This window comes from Lepidochelys olivacea, assembly GCF_965140295.1.
Source record: "Lepidochelys olivacea isolate rLepOli2 genome assembly, chromosome: 12".
In the NCBI taxonomy this organism is placed as follows: Eukaryota; Metazoa; Chordata; order Testudines; family Cheloniidae; genus Lepidochelys; species Lepidochelys olivacea.
Window position 1 is genome coordinate 10,938,685 of NC_140422.1, and position 19,613 is coordinate 10,958,297.

The window sequence follows — 19,613 nt, forward strand, 5'->3', positions numbered from 1 at the left end:
CCTAACACCTCTGTCCTTTCCTTCCTCACAGGGTGTTATTGGATTTATTTGCTGAACTTGTCGCTCTAGCTCAGGCTGCCATACACCAAATAGGTTGTCATGGTAACAGGTCAAGTCATATTACTGAATCATCCCTTCACCTGTGGGAAGTCAGGAACAACCCCACCCTGCTGCTCATTGGTTCCTTGATGCAAATGAGATTTCCATTGGGCAGCAGCAGCTGGCAATCACACCCACATGTGACTCTGAAGGGAATTAATAGCAACTGTGAAGGTATAGGCTGTGGTCTTGTCTTGGGAGGGGTTGTCTAGAGCTTGGTCCCAGAGTTTGTGGGTAACTAAACTGCTGAATGGAGTCTCAAGTGTGCCAGAACTTCCATGCTGAGTGTGAAGCTGCTGTGAACAGCATGGTGAACCTGGAGCTGTATGCCAGCTATGTCTATCTGTCCCTGGTGAGTGTTTCTCTTGTGTTCCTGCAAATCCAGGACTCGGTGTGACTTTTTTTTTTGCATTGGGGGATTCACATTCTCATGCTAAAATAAGCTTTAGAGGCTTCTCTTATTATCTGGGTTGAGTACCTTTTCCAAGTAGCTGTTCCTGAAGCAATTTTAGGCCAAAGTAAAAATTTCCCTTATAGGGGTCTATAGATCAGCTATTAAACTAGTAACCTTGGAGATGGAGCCTTCATCTTCAAGATCTAGAAGGTTCATTATGTTCATCTCTGATTCTTGAACCACTAATCCTGTCCCTTTATTAACTCTGTGGCTAGTGAAATATCTTCATGCTGGACAACTGCTTGCTCCTGAGCCATAGTTAAGTAATGGTTGCCTCTTCTTTATAACCATCAAAGATGGCTGGAAAATGACACCATGTGAGAGGTGGGGAGATATCCTTATCTATAACAGCACAAACAACTCTCAGATCTGTTAAGTGAATGAGGGAAAACTAGATTCTTTTGTCTAATGGTATTGCTTAAAGACTCTCTGCCTTCCACAGAAAGCTCTAAATTAAAACAGCTGTGAGTAGAGTTAGCTGGCTGGCAAACTTTATACAGCTGGGATCTGGCAGAAAAAGGGGCATGCTCTTCTAGTCCTCTTTTTCTATGTAGCGTTCCTACTTGTAAACCCAGTAATCAATACTGCACCTGTATAGCCCTGAAACACTATGTTGTGTCCTGCCTTGAGAATGTCCAGCAGGAATGTGAGGCAGTGAGCTATGTGGATGAAGTAGAAAGGATTTAGGTTCCCTGTATGTTCTGGAGTATAGGGAGGGCTTTCCGAAGCCCTTCTCTTTGTGAGGCTGATGTGGGTATCAAAGAACTATGGTCATAATTCTTTGGCTTCATCTGAAGGTGTATAGCTTTGTTCTTCCTGTAGTAGGTAAGCACAGTGAAGGTATGGGGAAGGATCTATCGCTACACCTGAAGAGCTGCTGCCTAGAATAATGAAAGCCACATGAAAAGTCCCTTCACAGCAAGGAACTTCCTGTGGCATGATGCTTTATTACTGTCAAATGTCATTCATTGCCTGTCCTCCTCCCCAGTCCTACTACTTTGACCGTGATGATGTGGCCCTGAAGCACATGGCCCAGTTCCTGAAGGAGCAGTCCCATGAGGAGCGGGAGCATGCAGAGAAGTTCCTGAAATACCAGAACAAACGAGGGGGACGCATTGTCCTGCAGGACATCAAGGTGAGACAGTCAGTAATCGCCCAAATGGGAGGGTAGAATGAAGATTCTAGGACAGTAACTCAGCATTTCTTGCTGTGTGAACCTGATGCATAGGCTGGTAGTGGCATTTCTCATCTGTAAAAGAGACCTAATCTACTACCTGATCAGCCCATTGTCCTGGTGCTCATTTGAAGAATAAGAAACTTTTACTTCCTGCTTCTTACCTAGCATGTATTGGGCTCTGTTTTCAAATGGACACTATTTTTGTTTTGTTCTAACTTACTGTTTTCCAATGACTGAAGTGTCCTTTATGTGTGTGAGAAGACTGCACAGCTAGTGGCCCTTTGTTAATTCTAAAGTGTTTGTGTCAGGAAAAATGCTTTTGCTTAGAGAAAAAGCATTAAGAATAAAATTGCTGAATGACAAGAGTATAGCAAGGAGCTAAGCAAATGTGCTAACTCCTAGATGAAGGAAGCAGGGATCCACTTCTAATAGTGCAAATGTTTCCATTCTGTTGCTGGTCTCCTACAGAGGCCGGAGCAGGATGAGTGGGGAAACAGCCTGGAGGCCTTGCAATGTGCCCTGCAGCTGGAGAAAACTGTGAACCAGGCCCTGCTGGACCTGCACAAGCTGGCTACTGAGAGGAATGACCCCCATGTGAGTGACTGGATAGTAAAGGAAATAGCAGTTACTATTTCCTTTCCTACAGAGAGAAGAGTAGGAGAGGCTCAGAATTTGAACACTGTGATTCACTTGAGGAGAAACTACAGGGTCTGTGGTGGGAAGGGGTAAAGAGGAAACATGCCATAAATCAAGCTGGAGAGACCCCTTCCTGGACTGCCTCTCACATTATTCTTTGCCCTTCACCACTGCTTACGTTTTGCCTCTCCCTACACTTAAGGCTCTAATCTGCTGTATTATGCCTTCGATTATGGCCTGATCTTCCTTGATCTCTAATCTTAGATGGGATTGGGAATTTTTTTTGCTCTGCATGAGGCTTATACAATGACTCTGCATGTTCCTTGCTACCACCTCCTAGGATTCCTTAGGTCAGTGGTGCTATTGCTCTGGACAAATGCAGAATACTGCTTTTTGTAGAATCATCCCTGAAAATGGGAGGTCTCATTTTGAGATTATGCCATGAAAAGTCTGAAGTGTGACTGACACTACTGGGCTACAAAAATCTGTAACCCAGCATAGTCCTCCTAACCCTCTGCTTTTCTCTTGCAGCTCTGTGACTTCCTGGAGTCTGAGTACCTGGAGGAGCAGGTGAAGGCCATCAAGCAGCTGGGAGACCACCTCACCAACCTGAAGCGCCTGGGAGTGCCCCAGAATGGCTTGGGAGAGTACCTGTTTGACAAGCTCACCCTGGAGGACAGCAGTTGAACTGGACTCTAGGGATATTGCTTATTTGGTGACTCATCTGTATGCAGAGGAAATAAGAATTGAGCTATTTACTGTGAATAAAACTTAGCTGTCAGTTGTAACTTGACTTTGCCCTTTCTTAGTCTGTTAAATTGGCTTCAATGAGTCACTAATTACACTACACACTAACAGGAGCTGCACATCCAGTGAGTGCCTTAGCAATTACTGTGAATAAAATAACAGGCTTCTTGGTTGTGCCCACTATAGTATACATCTGGAAGGTAACACTCTCCATCCCAGCTGAGGTTCATTCCCATCCTTTGCCCATCCACTTAATTCATGAGTGGTCAGCTAAACAGATACAGCTTATTTTCAGGTGCAGTAGTTTCTGCATCTTAAAGTCACTTAAGAGAGAAGCTGGATTTATGCCTACCACTCAGGCTCTTATAGTGTTGACTCTCCAGCTAGTATCCCTACATCACTGAGGTACAGTCAAAGCATTGCTGCAGGTACTGAGTGAAAAGTTCTATTCCAGGATTCTGCTTAGGCAAAATAATGCCATGTAACATAACTTGCCCGGGCAAGCAGCTGAAAAGCATTTGGCTAGTACTGTCTCACAAGAGGTCTTCTGACATGGCTATATACAACAGTTTGTTTTAAAAAAAAAAAAAAACAACAACCCTTCTTTGGTCTTAAACATAATCTGCACATGTACTGGGATCTGGTGCTAGCTTTATGAGAACTGCAATGAGAGAGCTTCCTGCCAGAGGAGCTCAAGTACACAGCAAGGCTTAATATTTTTCAGATGTCACCTCTTCCCCGCAACCTAGAACCAGGCACCATACTGCTGGGCAAAGGCAAGTGTAGGTAGGTGGGGGAGACAGCCCATTAGCTGCTTAGCTTTCATTGCTATTTGTAGATGTGAGAGTGCAGGCTAGACACTATAGCAGTAAACCAAATGCCATGAGAAAAGGAGGACTTGTGGCACCTTAGAGACTAACCAATTTATTTGAGCATAAGCTTTTGTGAGCTACAGCTCACTTCATCGGATGCATAAAAGTGGAAAAAGCAGTAGCTCATGAAAGCTTACACTCAAATTGGTTAGTCTCTAAGGTGCCACAAGTCCTCCTGTTCTTTTTGCAAATACAAACTAACACGGCTGCTACTCTGAAACCTGTCAAATGCCATGGGCTCCCCTCCTCTTTAGTAAGGAACAGAGTTCAACACTTTTCTCCACTTATTAATAGGAAGCCATTCTTTCTCCCCTCTCTTATGCCACCTCACAAGAGTTTAGTGCCACCTTGGTTACTGAGGGAGGCCTAACACTTAGGTGCTGAAGGTTGGACTCTATTCAGATGTTGGCTTCAGATAGGTAATAAACAGGAAAAAATGGCAGGGATGAGTTGTTGCCAGTTTTGTTCTGTTTCTATTGCTGCCCTTTACAGGAGAGACGTGTTGAGATAACTTGGTCTGCCTGGAAATCTGTTTCAGCACCTGAGCTGCACCTGCCTCAAGTTCTGCATCTGCAGTGTATTAGGCTGTCTTTGTGCAACACTGTGACTGCCATCCTGTGCGTGTTAGCTCTCTAAATAGGCACTGTTCATAATAAGCAGCTTGTCAAGCTGACTGAATGTCAACAGGGTGACTGTTTGATATTACAAGCTAATCAGAAAATTCATGATTTGTTTTTCCTACTTCTACTGTACATAACAATTCAAAGGGGTCTCCTCTCATTTTACCCTCTGAGGTGGTGAACAGAGCCAGGATCGGATTCTTCCCCCTGCTTGCTAAGATCCATTTATTAGAAGTGAAAGGCAGAGAATCAAAATCTGTGGAACAACTTAGAGAGACAGTAGCTCCTGCCACTGGCTCTCTTTAAATTTAGCCATTTGTGGACAGACCTGCTATATAGCCAGATGCTGGCATAAGGGGTGTGTGTTGGGGGGGAGGAGGCTGTATTATGTAGTGAATATGCAGCCAGAAACCATTTGGAATAAAAGGCAGCAAAGGAAGGTTGGAAATACTGTAATCTTTTACTGAAGAAAAATATTGGCTGTCAAATCATTGCAGGTGGGTCACAGGAGTCCTTTAGCCCAGGTTTGCCTGTTTCTTCAAAACGCTTGCATATTTATGCTGCTCACCCCATCAACCGGAAATGTAATCATGAAACAACATGCTGCGGTTGGCCACTACAAACCCTCGATTGTCATTGACAACTTCCAGTGTAATACCGTATTATGAATTGTGTCCAGCTTTACCTTTGGCTTTCTGTTTCTGTGACCATTGTTGCCAACTCTCAGATGCCCCAGCTGCTATGCACCACGTGGCTGCTGGCTCCCCTCAGGTGCCTCACTCTCTCCTGGGGTCTCTGGGGCTCCAGGTTTTCCCCTTTGTCCAGGTTATATTTTTTGTTGTTGTTTATTCATTTCTGGTAATACCCTCAATGTGCTAGGTTCTGTAAAAACATAAAGAAAAGCACAGTCCTTGCTGCTGTGACCTTCCTGATCTTGATTTTTCCTCCCATGCCCTATCTTATGATAAACCTCAAGGTCCTTTCCATGTTCTCCATAGAACACCAGCTGTGCTAGGTAACATTTCAGATAGCAGAAGGGCTCATGCCCCCCTTTGGAGATGTCATAGGAAAGATGTGCACTCCACAGAGCATTTTGTCTAATTTAAGGTATATCCCTAAGCTAAGTATCTAGGTACTTATCTGGCCACTATCATCATCAGTGTCTGTCCTCCAAACACCCCCCACTACTCCTCTTTTCCCTTCCTTACAGAGCTATTGGGAAACTGGATGTGTCTGTTGAACTTTCCTCATTTGTCTTCCCTATCTGGCCAGCCTAGGCTTCAGGGTCATTCTGCTAATTGGCCAGGTCACGTTACCTGTGGAAACTGAGAAATAGCCTCACCTACAGCCCCACCTGGTTCCTTGGTGAGGAAGGGTGTTTCCATTGGGCAGCCACAGCTGTCATTCACACCCATACCTGGCTTTGAACACTATTAATAGCAGCTAGAGGGGAAACAGGTGTTTGTGGGTGAGGAGTTGTGGGTTTTGTGCAGTAGTGCCTGAAGAGAAGTTGCTCTAAGCTTTAGCTTATTGATCACACTATACTGCAAAAACTTTTCAAGCAGAGGAATGGAGTCCCAGGTGCGCCAAAATTTCCATGCTGACTGTGAGGCTGCTGTGAACCACCTGGTGAACCTGGAGCTGTATGCCAGCTATGTCTATCTGTCCATGGTGAGTGTTGCCTCTGTTCTTCAGAGGCTAAGGCTGTTAGAAAGCAGACAGAAATGTCCTTTATAGACCTATTAAGGTAACTGTTTGTAACTGAGTAAATGAACCATGGTGAATTTAAAAAAAAAAAAGACTTACAAAACTATGTAACAAATAGGGGAAAAAGTGACTATGGCCTCTCCTGAGAACTGAGAGGCACCCATTAGTGTTAAGTCATGGGTATAAGGTGGCAAGAACAGGCCATTGCCCATGCAGCAAATCTATTACAGACAAAGGAAGAGCTACCAACACTCGCTCACAATCTGAGGTCCCTATGTCAACACTATCAGGCGTATGATAGTAATGCTTCTTGGTTGGGTAAGTGGGGAGGCCTTCATTTGCATATGTAGGTACTCTACTGTCAATAGGTAAGAGATGCTTGAGTTTCTGTGTATAGCCTTCTTCACAGAGGAAGAGTGAGATGGGATCTCTTTCCTCAGAGTGAGGTTCTCTATTGCACATTAGAAGAAACTGTTTTTCTGTTAAGTTTTTATCCTTATCACATGACAGATGTCTTTGTTAATATTTTACACTTTCCTTAGTCTTATTACTTTGACCGTGATGATGTGGCCCTGAGGCATGTGGTCCAGTTCCTGACAGAGCAGTCCCAGGAGGAGAGGGAGCATGCAGAGAAGTTCCTGATATACCAGAACAAGCGAGGGGGGCGCATTGTCCTGCAGGACATCAAGGTGAGAAACAAATCCAAGGGGAGGTTCTGAGGGATCACATGGCTGCCCTAAATTCTGCTGCCAAGTAACTTTTTTCCATAGCATAAACATGACTCACTGGCCCTGCAAGAATAAAATGTAGAGTAGTAGGGCTTAATGAATGGGACTCGGGCAACCTGGGTTCTATTCCTGGTTTTGTTATTCCCAGGGTGGATGACCTTTAGCAAGTCACTACTTCTTGTGCCTCAATTTCCCCATCTGTGAAATGGGGATAACTTCCTTGTAATGTGCTTTGAGATCTGTTAAGTACTGCATAAGTTAGGTATTCTCATCTATTGAGGGTGCTCTCTCTGAGGCCTATGGATCAGGAGCACAAGATGTGTACCTTTTGTCCAGGTATCTGTAAAACTCTCTGTAATTCTAGCCCTAGCCTTCATTCACTGTGGTCTACACCACCCCTTGTACTAGAGATTTTTGTGAGCACTCTAGCTGGTATTATAATAATTCACAGAACTTTGTCCATCCTCTTCCCTTTCCTGCTTCCACACAATCTCTTCCCCTTCCCCTGTGTTTTAGCTACAGTTTGCTTTCCCTATACTTGAGGGTAGGGTGGGGAAACCTTTTTTAATACAACATATGCCAGTGAATTAAGACTTTAGCTATATACTGATTATCCAATAGCATTGAGGACTATTTGGATCATTGGGAGATCAGATAATCAAGGGGGCATGAGCCATTCAGCAGCAGGGTGGCCTTGCATGCAGCTGGGGATTAGTTATGGCCCTCACAGTCCTGGTTAAGGGTCTCTGCTCTCTTGTCTGAACCTATGCATTATCCAAATTCCTTTCTAGTCACCAGCATAAGACAGATGGGGGAACAAGGAAGGGATCTGGATAATTTAGAGGTGCAGATAATAGTATTTTGGATAAATGAGAATGCAATTGGAGAGGCAGGACCAGACTGAATATTACTCTCTTGCACAGAAGCCAGAGCGGGATGAGTGGGGGAACAGCCTGGAGGCCCTGCAGTGTGCCCTGCAGCTGGAGAAGACTGTGAACCAGGCCCTGCTGGACCTGCACAAGCTGGCTACAGAGCAGAATGACCCTCATGTGAGTAAAGAGAAGCGAATAGCTCTTCATGAGTGGTGGTAGTTTCAATACTACGTTGACATGGTCTAGAATCCTCATTAGCTGGCCTCTGCAGATCCCAGACCTCTCTAAAACTAGGGAGTGTCTGACTTCTGTGGTCAGGGCATCAAAAGTGAATTGGTCTAACATACCCATGATAGAAGGTCTCCCTCTACACCCTCTGGTTCTTATGGATACAAATAAGCAAATAGCAACTATCCCAACCTACTGTAAAAGAATAAGCCAGACAATGTTTTGGGAGGGCAGGGTCACAAGATCAAGTCAGGAAATGACTGGTCCCTATAGCTACAAATTAAGGGAGGGTGACAAAGCTGTCTTGTATAGCTATTTCCCATACAAAATCCCTAGGATGGGGTGGGGGAAGCCATAGATCAAGGTTTCTCCTGGAGTGAGCCGCCACTGTAGCATGAGTGCCTACTTGTTGGCTTGTCTCAGTAAGTAGGCACTAAATGTCTGCAGAATGCCCTCTTGAGCCTCCCTCCCCAGACTTTCAGGGACTAGCATGAGAAGAGCATCTGGGGGACTGAGAAAGTTTGACTACAACTAGCTGTCTATGGCATTGCAGCTTGGTGCATAGCTGGCAACTCCATAAAACCATGCTGTGCTGTATATCTGAGCAGGAGGAAGTCCATTCTAGCCCTCCCTGTTTCCCTGCAGCTCTGTGACTTCCTGGAGACTGAGTACCTGGAGGAGCAGGTGAAGACCATCAAGCAGCTGGGAGACCACCTCACCAACCTGAAGCGCCTGGAAGTGCCCCAGAACAGCATGGGAGAGTACCTGTTCGACAAGCTCACCCTGGGGGAGAGCAGCTGAGCTCCAAGCTCTGAAGCTGTCAAGAGTGCAGCCCTGATCTCTTGTCTATTACAGCTGCTTGTGAGTTACAATATCTGCATGGCCTCAAAATAAAATGTGCTATTTGTCCAGCAACTTGGTTTCTACTTTTATTTGTTCTAGTCTCATTCCTGTAGGAAGATGATTCTCATGAACAGGGAGCATTTTGGGAGTCATGGAGTATGACTCCCTACAAGATAGTGTCATGGTTGCTGGGTAGACTTGCTAAAAAGCTTGGAGAAGAAGGAAACATTGTCTCATCCTTGCCACACAAGAGGCAGGCATCAAAACAAACGGAGATGATGCATCACTAAGACTTCAGGTACAGTTTCTTATGGAAATAGCCATAAGACAGGCTTACGTTTTTTCCTGCCTAAAGCACACATAGGCCAGCATACTGCACTGAATCAATTACAGAACTAAATCATTAAACCATATTGGGATAGCCTCCTATTTGTCTTGTTTTGCCCTGCTGCGCCCCCCCCACCCCAGGGTGCTTTTGGTAGCATCTTCAATGAGGGTCTTCACTTTCCACTCTAAGTCCAGAGTGGAAAAGCAAACACACAAATATGGTACCAATTTAGGACAAGCTAGAGAACAGAGTTGCTATTTGATGTTTTTTTGCCTACATCCCAGTTAGTTGGCTTCTGCAGCACTGAAGATGACCAAAGCCATGTAACAAGGAGCTGAAATTGAGCCTGGCTCATTCAGCAACAGAACTGGGGATGGGGGAAGTGTCATCAAAATATCCTTTGTTCTTTAGTGTGGATATGAGCAAGTTAAACCTTCAGTCTTCTGGAAGTTTGTAGGCTCAGACATGTGGGTAGTCTAAGCTTTCTATGGAGGCCATTCTCTTTGAATTACTCACTGTCTGCATTCTGGAAGCAGAGAATAAACACTACAATCCTACAGTAAGATTGCTAGAACAAGGCATAACCTAGCCAGAGACTGGGGAACAGGTAATGCATGCATACACACCTTGGGCCTAGTGTATGTGTCATGGGCTTCTCCCATCCACCCCATATTGACTTCATCTCTAGTCTACTCTGTGTGCTATGTCACACAGCTGAAACTCAACCTCTTCTCTATAGACAATTCAAATGCTTCCAGCAGGCCGCATGTGGGCAACTTAACAGACAATAGCCATCAAGCAGGTGGATGATTTGGCTTCTGACAGAAGCCTGTGCTCATTCTGAGAGGGGTATTGTTATCATTGACATAGCTCAACATCAAGTGTTAGTGAGCACCTTGGGTAGGAGGGATGATCTAGTTGAGAAGACACAGGACTGGGACTTGGTTCAGCTGTAGAATTCCCTTATGACCTTGGTCAAGTTACTTAACCTGCCATGTGCCTTAGCTCCCCTTTGGTGAAATGGGTATAGTAATTCCCTAGCTTAGAGGGGTACCTTTCATCTGCTCAGAGGGCTCCTAGCTCATGTTCAGCATGCATATGGGTCTGTTAGACAGACAGAGATATAAAGTGGCTAATAGTCAATTAACCTAGGTGACATTGAGCTCTTCTGCCTCCGAAACAGCAATGGAGAAGCTATGACAGGGTGTGAAAGAATGGGGCATGGAGGATGAAGGCTACCTGGCTGAGACTCAACCTAAGCATGACTCTAAGAATGGAAGTATGGCACATCTGCTTGCTATGGTAGAAAATATCATCATATTGATCTTATTTTTCTTCTCCCTGTCATTTTGTTGGATCTGCAGCTATATTTTTAGGTGGGAAGATGGCATAGGAGGCCAACTTTTTGTATGACCTATTGCTACAGTAGTAGGGTGAGGGAGATTCAGTTTTAATATGCACTTTAGGCATAAATTTGAATAAATGAATGACAACACAGGAGGTTCCTTTTAGCTTTTTGTATGGTATTAAATTGGTGCTAGTTATACAAGGTTGAAAATTGCGTGCTATTATTAAACAGACAACTCTTTGGGAACAAGCAGCAGGGACAAGCCAGTTAATGTCTTTGCTATAATGCATAACGTTCCCACCTGAGCAATTTCATATACTTTCCTCCTTCTGTATAGGCTCAGGTTGTACTGGTACCTAAACGTTCTTTCAATGAGCTTCTTCTCTGTGGAGTGTGCACACACGGCCAGTTTCCTACCTGCCAGAGCTTGTCTCCTAGAATTGAAAAGGTTTGATAAGAAGACCAGGTATAACAATGACTTGGTTTACGTTTGTGGTTTATGTGCATGTGCACTCTGGACAAGGTGCCTGCGTGGATTACAGTGATAATACATCTCCGTTGCTGGAACAAGCCACATTCTGCAAAACTGAGAAAGGTTTGAGGGAAAGTGGACCTTTTAGATTTCTGGCCAGACAATATTTTCAGCTGTTTCCTATGAGACAGCCCTGCTCTGCTAACAAGAGACAAATACCTGAGTGGAGAGTGTGGCTTTAAATGAGCTGTGTACGTCAATTACTGATTATTGACAGAGCTGGGTCCTTTCCCCAAAGCAATAAATACATTTTAATAAGGGTGGTGTATGTGTGTGCGTTACAAGATCAGCTGGAAGGAGGGAGGCATAGACTCTAACATTTCTTCCTATTCGGAACAGAGTATATTTTGCCCCATTGGTGAATAAATAAGAGAGCTGGGTGTGTGGGAATCTCCCAGGTCAAAGGGGAGAACCACCAACAGAAATGGACATGTACCTATTGACACCCTGTTTTCACTGACTGTAAGTGCAATGAATCAGCTGTCTAGTTTAATGTCTTTGTCTCTGTCACTGTTAATCTGATATATCCATGCTCCAGCCTCTGCTATGGCAGATGGTGGGATTCAATAGAGAGAGATGAATGCTTTGGGGGAGAACTCCTACAGTAGGCCAACCTTCTAGTATGTAAAGACCTCTGAAATACCTCAGTAGGGATTAGAGCAATGGTTCTCAAACTTTTGTACTGGTGACCCCTTTTGCACAGCAAGCCTCTGAGTGTGATCCCTCTGATAAATTAAAAACACTTTTTTTATATTTAACACTATTATAAATGCTGGAGGTGAAGTGTGGATTGGGATGGAGGCTGACAGCTCAGGAGACCCTCCCTTTCTCATGTAATAACCTTGCTACCCCCTGAGGGGTCACAACCCCCAGTCTGAGAACCCCTGGATTAGAGTAAGTGACATTTGGACATGATACATTTGGTACCTATCTATCACCCCCCACCCCATTTTCTGTGTCTTCTGATCCCTACAGGGCAGTGTGAGAAACCAGATTTGTTTGTACACAGTGGAACACAAAATAACTTGTACCAGGAAACAAAACAAGCCCCACCCTGAGCTGAATGTCCAGTTGCCGGAGCATTCTATATCACTAACCCTCTCCCCAGCTCTTGTCAGAGGTGTGGTTTTAACTGGAGATGTCATATGGCTGACACCCATTCACTGGTGAAATTCATTAACACACCCATCTGCAATGGCTTGGTGAAGAAGGGACTTTCTAATGGGCAGCAGCTGCCAGTCACAGCCACATCCTATTCTGAACAGTATTAATGCCAGCTGTGCCTAGGAAAGGTCTATATCTGCCTTGTGCTTCTGCTCAGATTGTGTTTGTTATTGTTACAGATTTTTGCTATAGCCCCTTTCTTGTTCAACCCCACAGGTAGTGATGGAGTCCTAGGTGCGTCAGAACTTTTATTCGGAGTGTGAGGCTGCGATTAACTGCATGGCAAATATGGAGCTGTATGCTAGCTATGTCTATTTGTCCATGGTGAGTGCCTGTCTTACAAAAACACCGTGCTATTTCATTGTATGTTAGCCCTCAGGTGTTAGTAGAAATCTAAGGCTGTTGAGTTTTTAAAGCCATCTATGAGAAATCCCAGTTGTGTAGAATGTCCTTAGAAACTACAGTGTTACATACACTTGTAAAGATGAGTTTTTGTGATTATGTAACTACTAGTGTGGAGCTAATAGGAAGCTTGGGGGAAATTATGAGAGGCCTGAAACGGGGAAAGAGATGTTTAGCTCTCACTATTTGAAGAGTGACCTAGATTAAAGATATCACTAAGCTCAAGTACCAATGCAATGTGTTAAGGTGAGTTCAGTTTCTGGTTGTCCAACACAGGAAGCTGGTGATACTTAAGAGGGACATTTTTAAGGCAAATCTTCTGAAACCTGTAAATCCCACTGATATTCATTTCTGGGACTCAACTGCCAGAGGCACAAGTACTTCAGAAAACTCTGTCCTTAAGCTCCTTGTGTCTCAGTTCCTTACTTCTTTACATGTAAAATGTTATTCCATGTAGGTCTTATGCAGCTGCATATCAAACTCCCTGAGGCACGAAGGTGTTTTGATATACCGTACATCCTGTAATGAAGCCCTGATCTCAGCTGGGGCCTCCTGGTGCCACCACAATCCAAATAGCCTAAATCATCACCACTGCTTTCCTTGTCTCCCTAGTCCTACTACTTTGAGCGTGATGATGTTGCCCTGAGGCACATGGCCCAGTTCCTGAAGGAGTAGTCCTATGAGGAAAGGGAGCATACAAAGAGGTTTCTGACCTACCAAAACAAGCGAGGGGGGGGGGCGTTGTCCTGCAGGACATCAAGGTGAGCAACTAAGTCACTAACCATGCATGGTGGGAGGTCAGTGGAATGGAGTCTCTAGTAGGAATGGAGTTCTCCAGCTATGTGAAGAGAAAATGAGGCGGCTGTAGAGATGGGACTCTTAAGAGGCATTTCCCATAGAGCTTTGCTACATAAGCAAGTCAAATTTGAAGTCTAAGGACCTAACTTGACCTTATTATTTAGTGCCATAGGAGTAAAACTGTTTCCAGAGCACAGGATTTAAATTCCTAACCGCTCTACTTAAATGTCTGAGCTGTGAATGGTAGGCTTGGGGTTAGCGGTGAAGTAATATAGCCGTGCTATTGATCAGTGGTAATGGATGATGCATGCTGACTAGAAAACACTTAAGCCTTGAGAGATTAGTATTGGCAGGCATGACCAAAGGAAATGTGTGATTTTTTTTTAAAATACTTTGCCACATTAGGTTGTTTGTTCAAAGTGGGCTTTCATTGAAAAGTGATTGAAATGGGAACTCTTAAGGTATGGCTTTTGACAAAACACTTGTGAGAATGGTCTTTCTAGCAAAAGACCAAGCCCAACTTAGAATAGCTATTATCCTGATGCCTAATGTCTTTGGGCCCTAGAAACTGGGCAGAGCTGAGTGCTCCCCATTCCAGATAAGTGCCCTAGCCAGCAGGCTACAGGCTATTCTGGGTTGGGTCTCTCCCTTTGGGTTTTATGAAATTTCAAATGGTCAGAGTTTCATACAAGTGCAGAACTGGAAAGTTTGAAGAGATGGGAAAACTGTTTCCTGCCCAGCTCTCATAATCATCTGCTCCACGTCTGTATGTAAGTCATTCTTCTGAGAATGTTGAGGATCTATTATGCTATCCTGGCTAATATTACAGAAGCCAGAACAGGATGAGTGGGGGAACAGCCTGGAGGCCCTGCAGTGCGCCCTGCAGCTGGAGAAGACTGTGAACCAAGCCCTGCTGGACCTGCACAAGCTGACTATGGAGAAGAATGACCCTCATGTGAGTATGGTCAGGACTAGCATATGTACTATCCTCTGCTTTGGATGTGCTGCCCAGTGTGGGAGGGTGAGTCCTTTAGTGAAGCACGTCTGAAACCTGTATACATATCTGCTCTTGTTAGTTTGTTGATGTTATAAGTGGAATGTGCTACAAATATCTGTCTAATGTCCTGTCTCGTAATCTGTGCACAAATAACTGAGTAGCCTCTTTTACTAATGATATTGTCATGCTGGTAACAGTAGCTCTGTTCAATCAGTTTCGCTTCCATGTGCCTGATGAGTGATCACATCTGCTCAAGTGAAGCAGATTCATGGCCCTGAAACCTGTGAAGCAAATCCATACTCCCAGAATCTAAACAGTCTTCAGGGAGGCCTGTTCAAAACTGCATAGCACTGGAGGCTTCACGCTAACTAGCAGTGAAAGCATCTCTTGGTGTAACTATGTATGTCCACCACTGGCTCACTAAATCCACAGTATTGAATACTGGAGAGCAAAAGTGTATCTAATACCCTAAACCTCCTATCTGCTTCTGCAGTTATGTGACTTCCTGGAGTCTGAGTACCTGGAGGAGCAGGTGAAGGCCATCAAGCAGCTGGGAGACTACCTCACCAACCTGAAGTGCCTCAGAATGGCATGAGAGAGTACCTATTTGATAAGCACACCCTGGGGGAGAGCAGCTGAACTACCCACTTCGGGCTCTCTCTTCCAGAAGAGAGAAGCTGTATCAATGACCATCTAAATTCTGAGAATAAAATTGACTAACCCATTAAAGTCTGTATTGTGCTGTTGAATTGGGGTGGGGATGAAGGAGGCCACAGGCATCTTGCTGACAAATAATTAGTGAGTATGGAATGAACATACTGAGAGCAGATCGTCAGGTGGGGAGGGGATGGTACAGGAGTGCGTGGTCTAAGGATATTCCTCAGACATCCTATGCTCATGGGTGAAGTGTCCCCTGAGGAACTGCATAAAGATGCTGACCTCTTTCATGGCAAACTGTGCCATCCTCTAACCCAAGTTTATGCCTGAAGGATCTAACTTTCCCTTTGCTCTTCTAGCAGAAAGCCCTGTCCACCTACGACAAGGCTCAGATGTTAGGTCAGCATATGCTGAGGCTGGATGGGAGTGAGTGGTAGGTTGCATCATACTTTGTGCTTCATGTAATATCCTAACCAGGGTTGTGCCGTAGCTGGTGTCTCTAAAACTGGAGAGACAGTGAAATCTCTAAGGGGAGGTGGGGTGGGAGCTGACTTAGTCTCTGTCAGAGTTTGAATCCCATCATGATGTAATTCAACTAGTCAATGAAGTGTGATCTATTTAGCAGTTTTGAAAACCTAGATTATTGCTGAGATGTATGGGCCTACAGGAACAAGTGACTCTACGGGGATAGTGGAGGCCTAACGAAGAGCAACACTTAACTTAAAAACCTAAACCTACAGTGAAAAAGGGGCAATAAATCAAAGGACTGCACTATATGGGGGTGGAGGGAAGCTTGAGCTAGTTAATGTACAAGAGAAACTTTGCACTTGCTCTCCATGTGGACACTATTATATTAGTACAAAGTGTATTAAGCAAACCCTGCTTGTCTAAATGAACACTTAGTTTGGGGTAAGGTCTGTGTAATGTGGGTGTAGATTAAAATGCACTAGGGCATGTCTAGTTTCTAGCCATAAGGACAACCCACACTTGAGGTGGGGCATACTAGTGTGGGGTAGACTTATACCCCATTTTGCTACAAACAATGGGCTTATCTGCATGAGCACTTAAATAAGCTTAATGTGACGTGAGTCCAGGCAGCGAGTCAGTGCAGAGCAGCTAGTACGCTTTAAACTCCTGCATCTGCATCCTTCACACTAATTTTGTCTCGGGGTAGACAAGGTCCCAGTCTACTTGTCAACCAATCTTTGTCTTGCAGCCCTCCCTCCTCAACTGAGAGTACCACATTCTTGAGCCTTAATCTCCTAGCTCTTAGGGTTGGGTGACAGAAGTCCTGACCTTTATAGGGACAGCCCTGATTTTTTTGGGCCTTTTTCTTACATAGGCTCCTATTTTTCCCCCCCACCGCCATCCTGATTTTTCACATTTGCTGTCTGATCACCCTACTTAGGGTTAGGTGGGAGAAGAACAAAAGTGAAGTTCTGCTTACAGCATCCTCTAGGTGCTGTATTAGACATGATGTACTTCATATCACAACTCATCTTGCCACCCACATGCTTCTAATAACTGTAATATACACACTATATTACACAAGGGAAACTTAACTTTTTTAAAAAAAAACAACTGCCCTTGTTATGGGATCTGAGAGAAACTAACTTTGTGGCACTCGCCCTGCAGAGCTAGAGCCCTCTACGAGTATGCCACCACTTGGATTTACAGGCTGGTGGTGTGATTTACAGCTTGAGGTGACATACCTCTTGGAGCTAGCCTGTTAAAAATAGAATGTAGCTGCAGCAGAGCAAATGGTGCAGGGGGAGGACTAGCTGCTGTAAGTGTGTGTGTGTCCAGGACACAAGGTATATACTTGGGGTGGCTAGCCGCTCTGGCTGCTTGACCTGCTGTGGCTACTTTCTATTTTTAGTGTGCTTATGCAATGAGAACTAGTGCGAGGGTGTCTTTTTGAGCTAGGGATCACACCGCCGACTTGGGGTGACCATATGTCCCACTTTGGCTGGGACAGTCCCTTTTTTAAGCCCTGTCCTGGATGTCCTGACTTCTTTTGGCAAAAGTGGGCATTTGTCCCATTTGCTCTCAGCAACTTGATCAGCCCCATGCGGTGTCCTGTTTTCCCTTTGGGAAACATGGTCACCCTACTTAAAGTGTATACGTACCCAGAGATTTAAATCCTTTCGGGGCAAGGCAACTCCACTAAGCATGCTGTGTTGTGTTGTATTTCATGTCCGTGTTTCTTCTGTGATGATGCTACTTTATATAGAAACAAAATGAATGGAAAAGCCCAGGGGGATTCCCATCTGCCTGGCTTGGCCATTGCTTTGTGCTGCCCACCCAGCCTGTATATCTGTGGACTAATAATGTTTCCTGATGGAGTTGCTCCATGGTTCAATAAGAAGCTGTTCCCTCTCAGGGAGCTACACAATATGGCGTTCATACTCTCTAGCAGTAAAGAAAATATCCGTGCAGTTCCAGAAGCCAGGATGGTTGGGCTAGAAGGCTGGGATAAGATGAAGATTTCTACCTTCCTAAAGCACCAGTGTCTATGTGATCTTTAAATAACTCACTCATACCTGACTCTAGATGGGCATGGCTTGTTTGCAGAAAACTAAACATAGTCCTTTAAAAAAGAGATACTGAATAAAACTGCCAGCTTCTTCCAACACAAGTGCCTAGCATTTCTATAGGCTGATATGTGAGTTGGGGCAACTCATTTAATTTCACTCTGCTTCTGTTAACGTTCACCCCACTTGTAAAATAGATATCTGTCCATTTAGCAAAGACGCTGTCTCTTACTAAAGTGCCACAAGTACTCCTTTTCTTTTTGCAAATACAGAGTAACACGGCTGTTACTCTGAAACCTGTCTTACTAAATAGTGTCTAATACAAAGGGCTATTCATTTAGGAAGGGGCCTATGTAATTAACATGCAGAAGCTTTCTCTCTGCAGCCCATGATAGTAAACATTGTTTACGCTGTTTTCCCCCAGTCTTACTACTTTGACTGTGGTGATGTGGCCCTGAGGCACATGGCCAAGTGCCTTAAGGAGCAGTCACATGAGCAGAAGGAGCATGCAGAGTTGTTTCTGACATACCAGAACAAGAAAGCTGGATGCATTGTCCTGCAGGATATCGGCGTGAGAAACAAAAAGCCAGTGAACAACTGCAGCTTCTAGGGAAGGCTTGTCTTTGTGTACCAGGAAAAGACAATGCATGGAGGGAATGTGTGGGCTAGCTATCTCAGAATTTCTCTTCTCTTATGATTGGTCTAATTGCTCATATATAATTTTCTTGGCACCTAACTTGCTTACCTCCTTAGAGTAATAAGTGTTTGTGGAGCAGAGAACTTAAGATATAAATAGCTCCACTTAAATATGTCCAGAGGTTCTGAATGGTTGGTTTTGGGTTAGTGGTCAAGTAGTAATATGGCTATCAGTCCGCCTGTCCTGACTAGCAATAACAGAAGCCTAGGAAACTCCTAAATATTGGGAGGCTAGTGCTGGCAGAAATGAGTGGATGAGGATTGACTTGGGATTTCCCCCATCCTTGAGTTTTACTCAGTCTTAACCCTTCCTCCACTCCATGCAAGTATATGCAGTATCTAAGATGACTGAGGGCCTTATTCATTTTCCTGGCTGGTATTACAGAAGCCAGAGCAGGATGAATGGGGGAACAGCCCAGAGGCTCTGCAATGTGCCCTGCAGCTGGAGGAAGCAGTGAACCAGGTCCTAGTGGACCTCCTCAAGCTGGCTACTGAGAAGAATGACCCTCATGTGAGTATGGTCAGGACTAATGTGAGCAATTCCTTCATTGAATGCCCTGCCCTGTATGGGAGGGATGAGCCCTTGTCTTCTCCAGAATTCTGTTTCCTGGGTTGAAAGCCATGTTATTTTCTGACATGATTGCCTGTCCTTGCATTTATGCATGTTATAAATGGAATGTCAAACTGGATTCTGTGATACGTTGCTTGTCTCCCAACTTGTGCACAAATAAGTGACTAGTAGCTCCTTGATCTGAGACATAGTCATGTTGATAGTGGGGACTCTACCAGCTTCTTGGCTTGGAAGCTCAGTGGGCAGAAGTCACTTATCTTCTATTCCAGTGAGTGACTGATTCCCTTTCAAATAAGGTGCATAGAGGTAATGGGACACTTATTGTCCAGGAATCTATGAAGCCAATTCCCCTGTTTTATTTCCATCTAAATACTCCAGTGCTATAGTTTTTGGAGCCCCCTGTAGAGATTTCACACCATGCAGTGATAAAAGAGCAACTGAAGTCAATCTTGATATGTCTAACACTAGCTTCACAGAGCTACATATTGAGAACAGGTTGGAATCAATGCACCCTAATCATCCTGTTGGCTTCTGCAGCTCTGTGACTTCCTGGAGTCTGACTACCTGCAGGAGTAGGTGAAGGCCATCAAGCAGCTGAGAGAC

At 44.5% G+C, this 19,613-nt stretch overlaps 2 protein-coding genes and 1 pseudogene across 4 annotated transcripts; all 3 read left to right on the top strand.

Annotated features, from left to right (window-relative positions):
- Positions 1 to 312: 312 nt before the first annotated feature.
- LOC311529252 (ferritin heavy chain A-like) lies at positions 313 to 3,110 on the top strand. Its single transcript, XM_084645077.1, has 4 exons — positions 313 to 451; positions 1,542 to 1,688; positions 2,199 to 2,324; positions 2,898 to 3,110. The coding sequence occupies exons 1-4, from the start codon at positions 350 to 352 to the stop codon at positions 3,051 to 3,053; spliced, it is 531 nt and encodes a 176-aa protein (XP_084501203.1). The 5' UTR covers positions 313 to 349; the 3' UTR covers positions 3,054 to 3,110.
- A 3,058-nt stretch (positions 3,111 to 6,168) lies between these two features.
- Positions 6,169 to 9,044, top strand: LOC311529033 (ferritin heavy chain A-like). Of its 2 annotated transcripts, none has more exons than XM_084644678.1 (4): positions 6,169 to 6,276; positions 6,855 to 7,001; positions 7,964 to 8,089; positions 8,786 to 9,044. In XM_084644678.1, exons 1-4 carry the CDS (start codon positions 6,175 to 6,177, stop codon positions 8,939 to 8,941), a joined length of 531 nt encoding a protein of 176 aa, XP_084500804.1. In that variant the 5' UTR covers positions 6,169 to 6,174; the 3' UTR covers positions 8,942 to 9,044. The 2 variants fall into 2 exon arrangements, with proteins under 2 accessions (XP_084500804.1, XP_084500803.1); XM_084644677.1 differs by lacking the exon at positions 6,169 to 6,276 and adding an exon at positions 6,613 to 6,630.
- Positions 9,045 to 10,532: 1,488 nt separating this feature from the next.
- On the top strand, positions 10,533 to 15,191 carry LOC311528899 (ferritin heavy chain A-like; annotated as a pseudogene). The gene is made up of 5 exons: positions 10,533 to 10,613; positions 12,590 to 12,679; positions 13,370 to 13,518; positions 14,385 to 14,510; positions 15,046 to 15,191. The product of its transcript is annotated as a ferritin heavy chain A-like (transcript).
- The last annotated feature ends 4,422 nt before the right edge of the window (positions 15,192 to 19,613 follow it).